The sequence below is a fragment of the Doryrhamphus excisus genome, chromosome 16 (genome assembly GCF_030265055.1).
Source record: "Doryrhamphus excisus isolate RoL2022-K1 chromosome 16, RoL_Dexc_1.0, whole genome shotgun sequence".
NCBI lineage: Eukaryota > Metazoa > Chordata > Actinopteri > Syngnathiformes > Syngnathidae > Doryrhamphus > Doryrhamphus excisus.
The window spans coordinates 17629911-17647079 of NC_080481.1; the positions used below are offsets into that span (position 1 = coordinate 17629911).

At 38.6% G+C, this 17169-nt stretch overlaps 1 protein-coding gene across 2 annotated transcripts in view; it reads left to right on the forward strand.

Annotated features, from left to right (window-relative positions):
* The window catches only part of si:ch211-246m6.5 (von Willebrand factor D and EGF domain-containing protein), a 38287-nt gene that overhangs the window by 19342 nt on the left and 1776 nt on the right, over window positions 1-17169 (forward strand). For both annotated transcript variants that reach the window (XM_058051826.1, XM_058051825.1), the window contains 13 exons: window positions 721-820; window positions 916-1053; window positions 1135-1379; window positions 1448-1829; window positions 1901-1996; window positions 2125-2220; window positions 2287-2382; window positions 4804-4899; window positions 4963-5058; window positions 5131-5226; window positions 14650-14745; window positions 14839-14934; window positions 15177-15286. In XM_058051826.1, coding sequence (XP_057907809.1) covers window positions 721-820; window positions 916-1053; window positions 1135-1379; window positions 1448-1829; window positions 1901-1996; window positions 2125-2220; window positions 2287-2382; window positions 4804-4899; window positions 4963-5058; window positions 5131-5226; window positions 14650-14745; window positions 14839-14934; window positions 15177-15286 — 1743 coding nt within the window. The remainder of the gene's footprint in view (window positions 1-720; window positions 821-915; window positions 1054-1134; window positions 1380-1447; window positions 1830-1900; window positions 1997-2124; window positions 2221-2286; window positions 2383-4803; window positions 4900-4962; window positions 5059-5130; window positions 5227-14649; window positions 14746-14838; window positions 14935-15176; window positions 15287-17169) is intronic.

The following is a 17169-nucleotide window of genomic DNA, read 5'->3' on the forward strand; positions in this document are numbered from 1 at the left end:
TTATTATTATTATTATTATTATTTATCAATTAAATATTTCAACGTTAGAGTGTAGAAAACCTGTTTTAAATATGGCTTTTAACATTATTAGAGCCCTGTAGGCCTGAAATAACACCCCTATAGTCTCCGTTATACACCTATTAACAAATATAATAAGAGAAAATAAGACATAATATAGACACACATGTCGGGAGAGATGCTTGTTGTTGATTCTTTTGTTTTTAACGTCCAGTTATTATGATTATTATTATTGTTATTATTATTATTATTATCGTTGTTATTATTATTATCATCACTATTATTATTATTATCAATTGAATATTTCAAATTTAGAGTGTAGAAAAAACTTTTAAATTGGCTTTTAACATTATTAGAGCCCTGTAGGCCTGAAATAACACCCCTATAGTCTCTGTTATACACCCATTAAGAAATATAATAAGAGAAAATAAGACATAATATAGACACACATGTTGGGAGAGATGCTTGTTGTTGATTCTTTTGTTTTTAGCGTCCAATTATTATTATTATTATTATTATTATTATTATTATTATTATTAATCAATTGAATATTTCAAAGTTAGAGTGTAGAAAAAACTGTTTTAAATATGGCTTTTAACATTATTAGAGCCATGTAGGCCTGAAATAACACCCCTATAGTCTCTGTCTGTTGTCATTATTATTATTATCATTATTATCGTTATTATTATTGATCAAATCCAGGCTGCCAAGAGCATGGCAGGAATTCCAGCAGACCCTGTGAAGGTTAGCACTCTTGAGAAGAACATCGGTGTGATGCAACACAAAGGGAAACCTGTTGCAGGTGAGAACGTGAGACGTATCGGATGGAAATATGGAAATATGGAATAAAATATGTCCGTCCTTCGGGATGAAATCTTTCTCCTGTCAATTTTCCAGCCACGTGTGCCAGCCGGCCTTGCTTTCCTGGCGTTCAGTGCATCAACCGACGCTTCCCCCATATTGGCTACGTTTGTGGTCGGTGCCCGCCGGGGCTCCACGGCAACGGGCGCATCTGCGTAAAGAACGCCAAGGCAGGTACGTGGGCTTGAACCCGGCGGGATCCCCGTTCTGTTAAAGAGAACTGAATTGGAATTTTGGTAATTTTTTTTTTATCAGCGTCCAATCACCTTCCACTTCAACACCCGGCAGGCCAAAGGAGCCGATCCCTGCACAGCAGCAGCAAGGTGTCCAGCCTCCATTTACCCGCCTTGCCTTCCAAACGAGACGCCACGCTGCATCAGAATTTGGCTTTAGAAAGAGGAAGTGGTACCGGTAGGAGGGAGGCGGTCTCTGGTGATCTTGGTAGAACAACAGTCAGTGTACTTCCTGTCGCGGCCACCCACAGAGCCCATACCAGGGGGGTGAGTCTCATCCGAGAGAGCGCCGCCATGAGTCGGTCTGAAGTTCACCGCTTTCTTTTTTATTTTAGCCGTCTGAACAAGACACACCCTTCGAAGTAACTCCGCCCACTCCTCACCTCATCACTCAGTCGAGACAGACCACCCACTTCCTGCTTAATTATGTAGCATCCTCCCGGACCAAACACCGGACCGACGTAAGACCTGTACGCCCTCTTAAGGCGGCGCTCAGTTCTTTGCCTTATTCGCTCCCGGAGTCCACAAACAAGACCACCTTAGACCAGACTATCCTTCTCAAGAACGTGTCGCCGATCCAAGTACGTGTGACTAATCATGTGACGTGTGACGACCGCCCCTGTTTTCCGGGTGTCCAATGCAATGCGACATCGGAGAGCGGTTTTCGCTGCGGCGCCTGCCCAGTCGGTTTCACAGGAGACGGACACACGTGTCGAGGTGAGCTCCGAACCTGAACCGTCATTCGGTTTCTGGGGTGATTTCTGTCAAGCACATGTTTCTCCTTTAAGCCGTTTGCAGGCACGCGTGCGGACGGAACATGGAGTGCACGGCGCCCAACGAGTGCCGCTGCAAGGCGGGTTACGCCGGTCCCGGCTGTCAAACAGGTACATTTCAAAGACCAAACCATATCTATATAATCATAAAAGGGGGCGCAAGATCTGGATTTGTATCTCTAGATTATCCCTAGTGATGATAAGCGGCATAGAAACTGACTTACTTTCATGTTTTGTAGCAATTTGTGACCCACAGTGTGTCAATGGAGGATCCTGCATGGCCCCGGGGGTGTGCCAGTGCCCCGGCGGGTTCCACGGAGAGCGCTGTCAGGATGGTATAACTTCATTTCATCTCGTTGTATAATTTCCCGCCGTTGGAAGGTAACCATCAACGTTTACAGCTCTGTGCAGGGCGCCGTGTGAAAATGGAGGCACGTGCGTGGGGCCGCAGATGTGCTCCTGCCCTTACGGTTTTGTAGGACCACGGTGCGAGACCAGTGAGTTGACGTCGTTTATCGCAAAGATTCAATATTACTACAATTAGAGCATATAAAACTGCACCTTTTACCATTATTAGAGCCCTCTTGACATAAAATAACATCCCCATATTCACCTTTACACTTATTATTACCTGATGCAGGAGACATCATAATAAAAAAATAAGCCATCTTAGATATAAATACAATAGGACAGACATACACATTACGAGTGAATGGAGTCAATGTTAGAGCATAGAAAACCTGTTTTAAATATGGCTTTTAACATTATTAGAGCCCTGTAGGCCTGAAATAACACCCCTATAGTCTCTGTTATACACCTATTAACAAATATAATAAGAGAAAATAAGACATAATATAGACACACATGTCGGGAGAGATGCTTGTTGTTGATTCTTTTGTTTTTAACGTCCAGTTATTATTATGATTATTATTATTATTATGATTATTATTATTATCATTATTATTATTATTTATCAAAGGAATATTTCAACGTTAGAGCATAGAAAACCTGTTTTAAATATGGCTTTTAACATTATTAGAGCCCTGTAGGACTGAAATAACACCCCTATAGTCTCTGTTATACACCTATTAACAAATATAATAAGAGAAAATAAGACATAATATAGACACACATGTTGGGAGAGATGCTTGTTGTTGATTCTTTTGTTTTTAACGTCCAGTTATTATTATTATTATTATTATTTATTAATTGAATATTTCAAAGTTAGAGCGTAGAAAACCTGTTTTAAATATGGCTTTTAACATTATTAGAGCCCTGTAGGCCTGAAATAACACCCCTATAGTCTCTGTTATACACCCATTAACAAATATAATAAGAGAAAATAAGACATAATATAGACACACATGTTGGGAGAGATGTTTGTTGATTCTTTTGTTTTTAATGTCCAGTTATTGTTATTATTATTATTATTATTATTATTATTATTATTATTATTATTATTATTATTATTATTATTATTATTATTATTATTATTATTATTATTATTATTATTATTATTATTATTATGATTATGATTATGATTATGATTATGATTGTTATTGTTATTGTTATTGTTATTATTATTATTATTATTATTATTATGATTATGATTATTATTGTTATTGTTATTGTTATTGTTATTATTATTATTATTATTATTATTATTATTATTATTATTATTATTATTATTATTATTGTTATTATTATTATCATTATTATTATTATTTATCAAAGGAATATTTCAACGTTAGAGCATAGAAAACCTGTTTTAAATATGGCTTTTAACATTATTAGAGCCCTGTAGGACTGAAATAACACCCCTATAGTCTCTGTTATACACCTATTAACAAATATAATAAGAGAAAATAAGACATAATATAGACACACATGTTGGGAGAGATGCTTGTTGTTGATTCTTTTGTTTTTAACGTCCAGTTATTATTATTATTATTATTATTATTATTTATCAATTGAATATTTAAAAGTTAGAGTGTAGAAAAAACTGTTTTAAATATGGCTTTTAACATTATTAGAGCCCTGTAGGCCTGAAATAACACCCCTATAGTCTCTGTTATACACCTATTAAGAAATATAATAAGAGAAAATAAGACATAATATAGACACACATGTTGGGAGAGATGCTTGTTGTTGATTCTTTTGTTTTTAATGTCCAGTTGTTATTATTATTATTATTGTTATTATCATTATTATTATTGTTGTTGTTGTTATTATTATTATCATTATTATTATTATTATTTATCAATTGAATATTTCAACGTTAGAGCGTCGAAAACCTGTTTTAAATATGGCTTTTAACATTATTAGAGCCCTGTAGGCCTGAAATAACACCCCTATAGTCTCTGTTGTACACCCATTAACAAATATAATAAGAGAAAATAAGACATAATATAGACACACATGTTGTTGGGGGAGATGTTTGTTGATTCTTTTGTTTTTAATGTCCAGTTATTATTATTATTATTATTAGTAGTAGTAGTAGTAGTAGTAGTAGTAGTAGTAGTAGTAGTATAATTTATCAATTGAATATTTCCAAGTTAGAGCATAGAAAACCTGTTTTAAATATGGCTTTTAACATTATTAGAGCCCTGTAGGCCTGAAATAACACCCCTATAGTTTATGTTATGCACCTATTAACAAATATAATAAGAGAAAATAAGACATAATATATTATAATATAAGAGAAAATAAGACATAATATAGACACACATGTCGGGAGAGATGCTTTTATTTTGTTTTTAACGTCCAGTTTCTGTACAATACTTCCTGCAGTACTACATATATTGTGCAATACTGCATATGATGGCAACATCTTGTGTCATCTGAATGCTTTCTATTTGTATTCATTCTTCAATTTTCATAACAACATGGCGTGTGTTTGTGTGCTTTGTTGATGGTAGTGGTGTGCAGCCACCACTGCCACAACGGTGGCAGGTGCGTCTCACCAGACGAGTGCCGGTGCCAGCCCGGTTGGAGTGGACCGTCCTGTGAGGCCGGTGAGTGTGTAAGACGATCGACCTTTTGGTGAACGTCTCGGCGCTGATGTTTGCACTCCGCAGCTCTGTGCTCTCCGGTGTGTCTGAATGGCGGCTGGTGCGTGCGGCCCGACACCTGTAAGTGCCCTCGTGGTTTCTTCGGGGCGCAGTGTCAGAACGGTACGTGCGTCATGGTGATTAATGTTCAGCTCCTTCGGATGCCGGACCACTGACTGTCTCCGCTTCGTGCAGCCATCTGCATGCCTCCCTGCAAGAACGGCGGCCTGTGCACGAGGAACAACGTCTGCACGTGCCTGCAAGGATACGCTGGGGGGCGCTGTGAGCGAAGTCAGTCTTTTTTTCACATTTAAACTTTCTTCTTAAATATTGTTATACATTTTCATTTTGTAATATTATATATATTATTCCAAAACCTTTAGGGTTAGGGTTTTTTCAGTTTTTTTGTACTTGCTTCTAATGCACTTTTCAGGTTAAAAAAAAAAAAAAAAAACAGGGGAAACCTCACACACACTCAACAGGGGCCCCAGGAGCACCCAAGAATGGCATAAATTGCCAAAATTTTAGGGCGTCAATTTTTGAAAAAAAACGTAAGGGGTTAGTATGTCGTTTTTTTCAGTTTTTTCAACTTGCTCAAAATGCACTTTTCTGTTAAAATAAACACGGGAAACCTCACACACACTCAACAGGGGCCCCAGGAGCATCCGAAAAAAAAACGACATACTAACCCCCTTACGTTTTTTTTCAAAAATTGACGCCCTAAAATTTTGGCATTTTATGCCATTTTTGGATGCTCCTGGGGCCCCTGTTGAGTGTGTGTGAGGTTTCCCGTGTTTATGTTAACAGAAAAGTGCATTTTGAGCAAGTTGAAAAAACTGAAAAAAACGACATACTAACCCCTTACGTTTTTTTTCAAAAATTGACGCCCTAAAATTTTGGCATTTTATGCCATTTTTGGATGCTCCTGGGGCCCCTGTTGAGTGTGTGTGAGGTTTCCCGTGTTTATTTTAACAGAAAAGTGCATTTTGAGCAAGTTGAAAAAACTGAAAAAAAACGACATACTAACCCCTTACGTTTTTTTTCAAAAATTGACGCCCTAAAATTTTGGCATTTTATGCCATTTTTGGATGCTCCTGGGGCCCCTGTTGAGTGTGTGTGAGGTTTCCCGTGTTTATTTTAACAGAAAAGTGCATTTTGAGCAAGTTGAAAAAACTGAAAAAAAACGACATACTAACCCCTTACGTTTTTTTTCAAAAATTGACGCCCTAAAATTTTGGCATTTTATGCCATTTTTGGATGCTCCTGGGGCCCCTGTTGAGTGTGTGTGAGGTTTCCCGTGTTTATTTTAACAGAAAAGTGCATTTTGAGCAAGTTGAAAAAACTGAAAAAAACGACATACTAACCCCTTACGTTTTTTTTCAAAAATTGACGCCCTAAAATTTTGGCATTTTATGCCATTTTTGGATGCTCCTGGGGCCCCTGTTGAGTGTGTGTGAGGTTTCCCGTGTTTATTTTAACAGAAAAGTGCATTTTGAGCAAGTTGAAAAAACTGAAAAAAAACGACATACTAACCCCTTACGTTTTTTTTCAAAAATTGACGCCCTAAAATTTTGGCATTTTATGCCATTTTTGGATGCTCCTGGGGCCCCTGTTGAGTGTGTGTGTGAGGTTTCCAGTGTTTATTTTAACAGAAAAGTGCATTTTGAGCAAGTTGAAAAAAATGAAAAAAACGACATACGTTTTTTTTTCAAAAATTGACGCCCTAAAATTTTGGCATTTTATGCCATTTTTGGATGCTCCTGGGGCCCCTGTTGAGTGTGTGTGAGGTTTCCCGTGTTTATTTTAACAGAAAAGTGCATTTTGAGCAAGTTGAAAAAACTGAAAAAAAACGACATACTAACCCCTTACGTTTTTTTTCAAATATTGACGCCCTAAAATTTTGGCATTTTATGCCATTTTTGGATGCTCCTGGGGCCCCTGTTGAGTGTGTGTGAGGTTTCCCGTGTTTATTTTAACAGAAAAGTGCATTTTGAGCAAGTTGAAAAAAATAAAAAAAACGACATACTAACCCCTTACGTTTTTTTTCAAAAATTGACGCCCTAAAATTTTGGCATTTTATGCCACTTTTGGATGCTCCTGGGGCCCCTGTTGAGTGTGTGTGAGGTTTCCCGTGTTTATTTTAACAGAAAAGTGCATTTTGAGCAAGTTGAAAAAACTGAAAAAAACGACATACTAACCCCTTACGTTTTTTTTCAAAAATTGACGCCCTAAAATTTTGGCATTTTATGCCATTTTTGGATGCTCCTGGGGCCCCTGTTGAGTGTGTGTGAGGTTTCCCGTGTTTATTTTAACAGAAAAGTGCATTTTGAGCAAGTTGAAAAAACTGAAAAAAAACGACATACTAACCCCTTACGTTTTTTTTCAAAAATTGACGCCCTAAAATTTTGGCATTTTATGCCATTTTTGGATGCTCCTGGGGCCCCTGTTGAGTGTGTGTGAGGTTTCCCGTGTTTATTTTAACAGAAAAGTGCATTTTGAGCAAGTTGAAAAAACTGAAAAAAACGACATACTAACCCCTTACGTTTTTTTTCAAAAATTGACGCCCTAAAATTTTGGCATTTTATGCCATTTTTGGATGCTCCTGGGGCCCCTGTTGAGTGTGTGTGAGGTTTCCCGTGTTTATTTTAACAGAAAAGTGCATTTTGAGCAAGTTGAAAAAACTGAAAAAAAACGACATACTAACCCCTTACGTTTTTTTTCAAAAATTGACGCCCTAAAATTTTGGCATTTTATGCCATTTTTGGATGCTCCTGGGGCCCCTGTTGAGTGTGTGTGTGAGGTTTCCAGTGTTTATTTTAACAGAAAAGTGCATTTTGAGCAAGTTGAAAAAAATGAAAAAAACGACATACGTTTTTTTTTCAAAAATTGACGCCCTAAAATTTTGGCATTTTATGCCATTTTTGGATGCTCCTGGGGCCCCTGTTGAGTGTGTGTGAGGTTTCCCGTGTTTATTTTAACAGAAAAGTGCATTTTGAGCAAGTTGAAAAAACTGAAAAAAAACGACATACTAACCCCTTACGTTTTTTTTCAAATATTGACGCCCTAAAATTTTGGCATTTTATGCCATTTTTGGATGCTCCTGGGGCCCCTGTTGAGTGTGTGTGAGGTTTCCCGTGTTTATTTTAACAGAAAAGTGCATTTTGAGCAAGTTGAAAAAAATAAAAAAAACGACATACTAACCCCTTACGTTTTTTTTCAAAAATTGACGCCCTAAAATTTTGGCATTTTATGCCACTTTTGGATGCTCCTGGGGCCCCTGTTGAGTGTGTGTGAGGTTTCCCGTGTTTATTTTAACAGAAAAGTGCATTTTGAGCAAGTTGAAAAAACTGAAAAAAACGACATACTAACCCCTTACGTTTTTTTTCAAAAATTGACGCCCTAAAATTTTGGCATTTTATGCCATTTTTGGATGCTCCTGGGGCCCCTGTTGAGTGTGTGTGAGGTTTCCCGTGTTTATTTTAACAGAAAAGTGCATTTTGAGCAAGTTGAAAAAACTGAAAAAAAACGACATACTAACCCCTTACGTTTTTTTTCAAAAATTGACGCCCTAAAATTTTGGCATTTTATGCCATTTTTGGATGCTCCTGGGGCCCCTGTTGAGTGTGTGTGTGAGGTTTCCAGTGTTTATTTTAACAGAAAAGTGCATTTTGAGCAAGTTGAAAAAAATGAAAAAAACGACATACGTTTTTTTTTCAAAAATTGACGCCCTAAAATTTTGGCATTTTATGCCATTTTTGGATGCTCCTGGGGCCCCTGTTGAGTGTGTGTGAGGTTTCCCGTGTTTATTTTAACAGAAAAGTGCATTTTGAGCAAGTTGAAAAAACTGAAAAAAAACGACATACTAACCCCTTACGTTTTTTTTCAAATATTGACGCCCTAAAATTTTGGCATTTTATGCCATTTTTGGATGCTCCTGGGGCCCCTGTTGAGTGTGTGTGAGGTTTCCCGTGTTTATTTTAACAGAAAAGTGCATTTTGAGCAAGTTGAAAAAAATAAAAAAAACGACATACTAACCCCTTACGTTTTTTTTCAAAAATTGACGCCCTAAAATTTTGGCATTTTATGCCACTTTTGGATGCTCCTGGGGCCCCTGTTGAGTGTGTGTGAGGTTTCCCGTGTTTATTTTAACAGAAAAGTGCATTTTGAGCAAGTTGAAAAAACTGAAAAAAACGACATACTAACCCCTTACGTTTTTTTTCAAAAATTGACGCCCTAAAATTTTGGCATTTTATGCCATTTTTGGATGCTCCTGGGGCCCCTGTTGAGTGTGTGTGAGGTTTCCCGTGTTTATTTTAACAGAAAAGTGCATTTTGAGCAAGTTGAAAAATCTGAAAAAAACGACATACTAACCCCTTACGTTTTTTTTCAAAAACTGACGCCCTAAAATCTTGGCATTTTATGCCATTTTTGGATGCTCCTGGGGCCCCTGTTGAGTGTGTGTGAGGTTTCGTGTGTTTATTTTAACAGAAAAGTGCATTTTGAGCAAGTTGAAAAAACTGAAAAAAACGACATACTAACCCCTTACGTTTTTTTTCAAAAATTGACGCCCTAAAATTTTGGCATTTTATGCCATTTTTGGATGCTCCTGGGGCCCCTGTTGAGTGTGTGTGAGGTTTCCCGTGTTTATTTTAACAGAAAAGTGCATTTTGAGCAAGTTGAAAAAACTGAAAAAAAACGACATACTAACCCCTTACGTGTTTTTTCAAAAATTGACGCCCTAAAATTTTGGCATTTTATGCCATTTTCGGATGCTCCTGGGGCCCCTGTTGAGTGTGTTTGAGGTTTCCCGTGTTTATTTTAACAGAAAAGTGCATTTTGAGCAAGTTGAAAAAAATGAAAAAAACGACATACTAACCCCGTACGTTTTTTTTCAAAAACTGACGCCCTAAAATTTTGGCATTTTATGCCATTTTTGGATGCTCCTGGGGCCCCTGTTGAGTGTGTGTGAGGTTTCCCGTGTTTATTTTAACAGAAAAGTGCATTTTGAGCAAGTTGAAAAAACTGAAAAAAACGACATACTAACCCCTTACGTTTTTTTTCAAAAATTGACGCCCTAAAATTTTGGCATTTTATGCCATTTTTGGATGCTCCTGGGGCCCCTGTTGAGTGTGTGTGAGGTTTCCCGTGTTTATTTTGACAGAAAAGTGCATTTTGAGCAAGTTGAAAAAAATGAAAAAAACGACATACTAACCCCTTACGTTTTTTTTCAAAAATTGACGCCCTAAAATTTTGGCATTTTATGCCATTTTTGGATGCTCCTGGGGCCCCTGTTGAGTGTGTGTGAGGTTTCCCGTGTTTATTTTAACAGAAAAGTGCATTTTGAGCAAGTTGAAAAAACTGAAAAAAACGACATACTAACCCCTTACGTTTTTTTTCAAAAATTGACGCCCTAAAATTTTGGCATTTTATGCCATTTTTGGATGCTCCTGGGGCCCCTGTTGAGTGTGTGTGAGGTTTCCCGTGTTTATTTTAACAGAAAAGTGCATTTTGAGCAAGTTGAAAAAACTGAAAAAAACGACATACTAACCCCTTACGTTTTTTTTCAAAAACTGACGCCCTAAAATTTTGGCATTTTATGCCATTTTTGGATGCTCCTGGGGCCCCTGTTGAGTGTGTGTGAGGTTTCCCGTGTTTATTTTGACAGAAAAGTGCATTTTGAGCAAGTTGAAAAAAATGAAAAAAACGACATACTAACCCCTTACGTTTTTTTTCAAAAATTGACGCCCTAAAATTTTGGCATTTTATGCCATTTTTGGATGCTCCTGGGGCCCCTGTTGAGTGTGTGTGAGGTTTCCCGTGTTTATTTTAACAGAAAAGTGCATTTTGAGCAAGTTGAAAAAACTGAAAAAAACGACATACTAACCCCTTACGTTTTTTTTCAAAAATTGACGCCCTAAAATTTTGGCATTTTATGCCATTTTTGGATGCTCCTGGGGCCCCTGTTGAGTGTGTGTGAGGTTTCCCGTGTTTATTTTAACAGAAAAGTGCATTTTGAGCAAGTTGAAAAAAATGAAAAAAACGACATACTAACCCCTGACGTTTTTTTTTCAAAAATTGACGCCCTAAAATTTTGGCATTTTATGCCATTTTTGGATGCTCCTGGGGCCCCTGTTGAGTGTGTGTGAGGTTTCCCGTGTTTATTTTAACAGAAAAGTGCATTTTGAGCAAGTTGAAAAAACTGAAAAAAACGACATACTAACCCCTTACGTTTTTTTTCAAAAATTGACGCCCTAAAATTTTGAAATTTTATGCCATTTTTGGATGCTCCTGGGGCCCCTGTTGAGTGTGTGTGAGGTTTCCCGTGTTTATTTTAACAGAAAAGTGCATTTTGAGCAAGTTGAAAAAACTGAAAAAAACGACATACTAACCCCTTACGTTTTTTTTCAAAAATTGACGCCCTAAAATTTTGAAATTTTATGCCATTTTTGGATGCTCCTGGGGCCCCTGTTGAGTGTGTGTGAGGTTTCCCGTGTTTATTTTAACAGAAAAGTGCATTTTGAGCAAGTTGAAAAAAATGAAAAAAACGACATACTAACCCCTTACGTTTTTTTTCAAAAACTGACGCCCTAAAATTTTGGCATTTTATGCCATTTTTGGATGCTCCTGGGGCCCCTGTTGAGTGTGTGTGAGGTTTCGTGTGTTTATTTTAACAGAAAAGTGCATTTTGAGCAAGTTGAAAAAACTGAAAAAAACGACATACTAACCCCTTACGTTTTTTTTCAAAAATTGACGCCCTAAAATTTTGGCATTTTATGCCATTTTTGGATGCTCCTGGGGCCCCTGTTGAGTGTGTGTGAGGTTTCCCGTGTTTATTTTAACAGAAAAGTGCATTTTGAGCAAGTTGAAAAATCTGAAAAAAACGACATACTAACCCCTTACGTTTTTTTTCAAAAACTGACGCCCTAAAATCTTGGCATTTTATGCCATTTTTGGATGCTCCTGGGGCCCCTGTTGAGTGTGTGTGAGGTTTCGTGTGTTTATTTTAACAGAAAAGTGCATTTTGAGCAAGTTGAAAAAACTGAAAAAAACGACATACTAACCCCTTACGTTTTTTTTCAAAAATTGACGCCCTAAAATTTTGGCATTTTATGCCATTTTTGGATGCTCCTGGGGCCCCTGTTGAGTGTGTGTGAGGTTTCCCGTGTTTATTTTAACAGAAAAGTGCATTTTGAGCAAGTTGAAAAAACTGAAAAAAAACGACATACTAACCCCTTACGTGTTTTTTCAAAAATTGACGCCCTAAAATTTTGGCATTTTATGCCATTTTCGGATGCTCCTGGGGCCCCTGTTGAGTGTGTTTGAGGTTTCCCGTGTTTATTTTAACAGAAAAGTGCATTTTGAGCAAGTTGAAAAAAATGAAAAAAACGACATACTAACCCCGTACGTTTTTTTTCAAAAACTGACGCCCTAAAATTTTGGCATTTTATGCCATTTTTGGATGCTCCTGGGGCCCCTGTTGAGTGTGTGTGAGGTTTCCCGTGTTTATTTTAACAGAAAAGTGCATTTTGAGCAAGTTGAAAAAACTGAAAAAAACGACATACTAACCCCTTACGTTTTTTTTCAAAAATTGACGCCCTAAAATTTTGGCATTTTATGCCATTTTTGGATGCTCCTGGGGCCCCTGTTGAGTGTGTGTGAGGTTTCCCGTGTTTATTTTGACAGAAAAGTGCATTTTGAGCAAGTTGAAAAAAATGAAAAAAACGACATACTAACCCCTTACGTTTTTTTTCAAAAATTGACGCCCTAAAATTTTGGCATTTTATGCCATTTTTGGATGCTCCTGGGGCCCCTGTTGAGTGTGTGTGAGGTTTCCCGTGTTTATTTTAACAGAAAAGTGCATTTTGAGCAAGTTGAAAAAACTGAAAAAAACGACATACTAACCCCTTACGTTTTTTTTCAAAAATTGACGCCCTAAAATTTTGGCATTTTATGCCATTTTTGGATGCTCCTGGGGCCCCTGTTGAGTGTGTGTGAGGTTTCCCGTGTTTATTTTAACAGAAAAGTGCATTTTGAGCAAGTTGAAAAAACTGAAAAAAACGACATACTAACCCCTTACGTTTTTTTTCAAAAACTGACGCCCTAAAATTTTGGCATTTTATGCCATTTTTGGATGCTCCTGGGGCCCCTGTTGAGTGTGTGTGAGGTTTCCCGTGTTTATTTTGACAGAAAAGTGCATTTTGAGCAAGTTGAAAAAAATGAAAAAAACGACATACTAACCCCTTACGTTTTTTTTCAAAAATTGACGCCCTAAAATTTTGGCATTTTATGCCATTTTTGGATGCTCCTGGGGCCCCTGTTGAGTGTGTGTGAGGTTTCCCGTGTTTATTTTAACAGAAAAGTGCATTTTGAGCAAGTTGAAAAAACTGAAAAAAACGACATACTAACCCCTTACGTTTTTTTTCAAAAATTGACGCCCTAAAATTTTGGCATTTTATGCCATTTTTGGATGCTCCTGGGGCCCCTGTTGAGTGTGTGTGAGGTTTCCCGTGTTTATTTTAACAGAAAAGTGCATTTTGAGCAAGTTGAAAAAAATGAAAAAAACGACATACTAACCCCTGACGTTTTTTTTTCAAAAATTGACGCCCTAAAATTTTGGCATTTTATGCCATTTTTGGATGCTCCTGGGGCCCCTGTTGAGTGTGTGTGAGGTTTCCCGTGTTTATTTTAACAGAAAAGTGCATTTTGAGCAAGTTGAAAAAACTGAAAAAAACGACATACTAACCCCTTACGTTTTTTTTCAAAAATTGACGCCCTAAAATTTTGAAATTTTATGCCATTTTTGGATGCTCCTGGGGCCCCTGTTGAGTGTGTGTGAGGTTTCCCGTGTTTATTTTAACAGAAAAGTGCATTTTGAGCAAGTTGAAAAAACTGAAAAAAACGACATACTAACCCCTTACGTTTTTTTTCAAAAATTGACGCCCTAAAATTTTGAAATTTTATGCCATTTTTGGATGCTCCTGGGGCCCCTGTTGAGTGTGTGTGAGGTTTCCCGTGTTTATTTTAACAGAAAAGTGCATTTTGAGCAAGTTGAAAAAAATGAAAAAAACGACATACTAACCCCTTACGTTTTTTTTCAAAAACTGACGCCCTAAAATTTTGGCATTTTATGCCATTTTTGGATGCTCCTGGGGCCCCTGTTGAGTGTGTGTGAGGTTTCGTGTGTTTATTTTAACAGAAAAGTGCATTTTGAGCAAGTTGAAAAAACTGAAAAAAACGACATACTAACCCCTTACGTTTTTTTTCAAAAATTGACGCCCTAAAATTTTGGCATTTTATGCCATTTTTGGATGCTCCTGGGGCCCCTGTTGAGTGTGTGTGAGGTTTCCCGTGTTTATTTTAACAGAAAAGTGCATTTTGAGCAAGTTGAAAAAAATGAAAAAAACGACATACTAACCCCTTACGTTTTTTTTCAAAAATTGATGCCCTAAAATTTTGGCATTTTTTTAATGCACTTTTCCAGTAAAAAAAAAAACGGGAAACCTCACACACACTCAACAGGGCCCCAGGAGCATCCAAAAATGGCATAAAATGCCAAAATTTTAGGGCATCAATTTTTGACAAAAAAACGTAAGGGGTTAGTATGTCGTTTTTTTTTCATTTTTTTTTCAACTTGCTACTAATGCACTTTTCAGGTAAAAATATATCAGTGCATTTGCATCCGCTCCTACCTTTCTGTCCCTCCATTTTGTCCAGGCGTGTGTGAGCCCACCTGCATGAACGGCGGCCGCTGTGTGGGTCCGCACATTTGCGACTGTCCGTCAGGTTGGCGAGGAAAAACATGCGAAGAACGTAAGCGCAGTGCCATCGTTGTGTGTGTGTGCCACCTCCCATTTCGTCACTCACGGTTGTTCAACCCCCCCATCCCACCCCCCCTCCTTTCAGCCAGCTGCGTGCACGCGTGTCTGAATGGCGGCCAATGCGTGGGACCCAACACCTGCCACTGTGCCCCAGGATGGTACGGACTATTGTGCCATATCCGTGAGTATTTTACCAGTTATATGATTACCTAATGCCTTGCCACTTTGGCCTATTTTATATTCATTAATAAATAGCGTATTAATAATATGTAACACTACCAGCCAATCAGCAGAGTGCAATGTGTAGGGCTCCACCCCTTTGTGGATGCCATTATGGTTGGTATCCCAACAGACGGGCGGCACGGAACCCAGCTGTACAGCTTTGTGTGATTAATGGCAGCCATCTTGTGTGTCATCACGCAGCTCACTGTCAACAAAAGTGTTTGCACGGCAGCCGCTGTGTGCGACCCAACGTGTGTGCGTGTCGGAGTCGAGTCGGCGCCGTGTCAGGAAGCACTCTCTGCTCCAAGAGGGTAAGACTCGTTTGACTGGGAACCACTGGGCTATTTGGGCGATTCGGATGGATTCGTTTCTGTGAAACGAGTCCCGAGTACCACAGTTTCTGAGCATAAAACTGGTTTTGTGTTTCCAGAGAGAAGAATGAACATAAATCTGTGGAAAACTTTATTTACACTGTCACCTTTGGTCTGGTCTCGCTGTCCTCTTTATTCGCATCTATAGCTGGTTTCTAGCGTCTTCCTGTGTACGTTTCACATCTCGCTGTCCTCTTTATCCGCATCTATCGCTCCTTTCTATCTTCTCGAACTTGCACCAGACTTGTTTCTATCTTCTTTCACTGTACGTTTCACATCTCGCTGTCCTCTTTATCCGCATCTATCGCTCCTTTCTATCTTCTCGAACCTGCACCAGACTTGTTTCTGTCTTCTTTCACTGTGCATGTCATCTCGCTGTCCTCTTTATCTGCATTTATAGCTGGTTTCTATCTTCTTCTTCTGTACGTTTCACGTCTCGCTGTCCTCTTTATCGACATCTATCACTACTTTCTATCTTCTCAAACCTGCACCAGACTTGTTTCTACCTTCTTTCACTGTACGTTTCACGTCTCGCTGTCCTCTTTATCTGTATCTATAGCTGGTTTCTATCTTCTTCCTCTGTACGTTTCACGTCTCGCTGTCCTCTTTATTTGCATCTATAGCTGGTTTCTAGCGTCTTCCTCTGTACGTTTCACGTCCCGCTGTCCTCTTTATCCGCATCTATCACTCCTTTCTATCTTCTCGAACCTGCACCAGACTTGTTTCTGTCTTCTTTCACTGTGCATGTCATCTCGCTGTCCTCTTTATCTGCATTTATAGCTGGTTTCTATCTTCTTCTTCTGTACGTTTCACGTCTCGCTGTCCTCTTTATTCGCATATATAGCTGGTTTCTAGCGTCTTCCTCTGTACGTTTCACGTCCCGCTGTCCTCTTTATCCGCATCTATCACTCCTTTCTATCTTCTCGAACCTGCACCAGACTTGTTTCTGTCTTCTTTCACTGTGCATCTCATCTCGCTGTCCTCTTTATCCGCATCTACAGCTGGTTTCTATCTTCTTCCTCTGTACATTTCATGTCTCGCTGTCCTCTTTATCCGCATCTATCACTCCTTTCTATCTTCTCAAACCTGCACCAGTCTTCTTTCACTCTGCATGTCATCTCGCTGTCCTCTTTATCAGCATCTAGAGGTGGTTTCTAGCGTCTTCCTCTGTACGTTTCACGTCTCGCTGTCCTCTTTATCCGCATCGATCACTCCTTTCTATCTTCTCGAACCTGCACCAGACTTGTTTCTGTCTTCTTTCACTGTGCATGTCATCTCGCTGTCCTCTTTATCCGCATCTATAGCTGGTTTCTATGGTCTTTCTCTGAACATCTAACTTGCCTTGCTGTCCTCTTTATCTGTATCTGTCACTTACTTCTATCTTCTTTCCCTGTACTTCTCGCTAGTCTTCTTTCTATCTTCTTTCACTCTGCGGCTCATCTCGCTGTCCTCTTTATCCGCCTCTATAGCTTGTTTCTAACCTCTTCCTCTGTACGTTTCAAGTCTCGCTGTCCTCTTTATCCGCATTTATAGCTGGTTTCTAGCTACTTCCTCTGTACGTTTCACGTCTCGCTGTCCTCTTTATCCGCATCTATAGCTGGTTTCTAGCGTCTTCCTCTGTACGTTTTGTCTCGCTGTCCTCTTTATCCGCCTCTATAACTGATATGGTTTCTATCGTCTTCTGCTCGTTTCTATGCTTTTCCCTGTACGCCTCACTTATCTATCACTCATTTCTAGCTTCTTTCTCTGTATGTCTAAATTGTCTGGCTGTCCTCTTTATTTGCACTAACCTTTCTGCTGCAACATTACAGTAACATTACTGA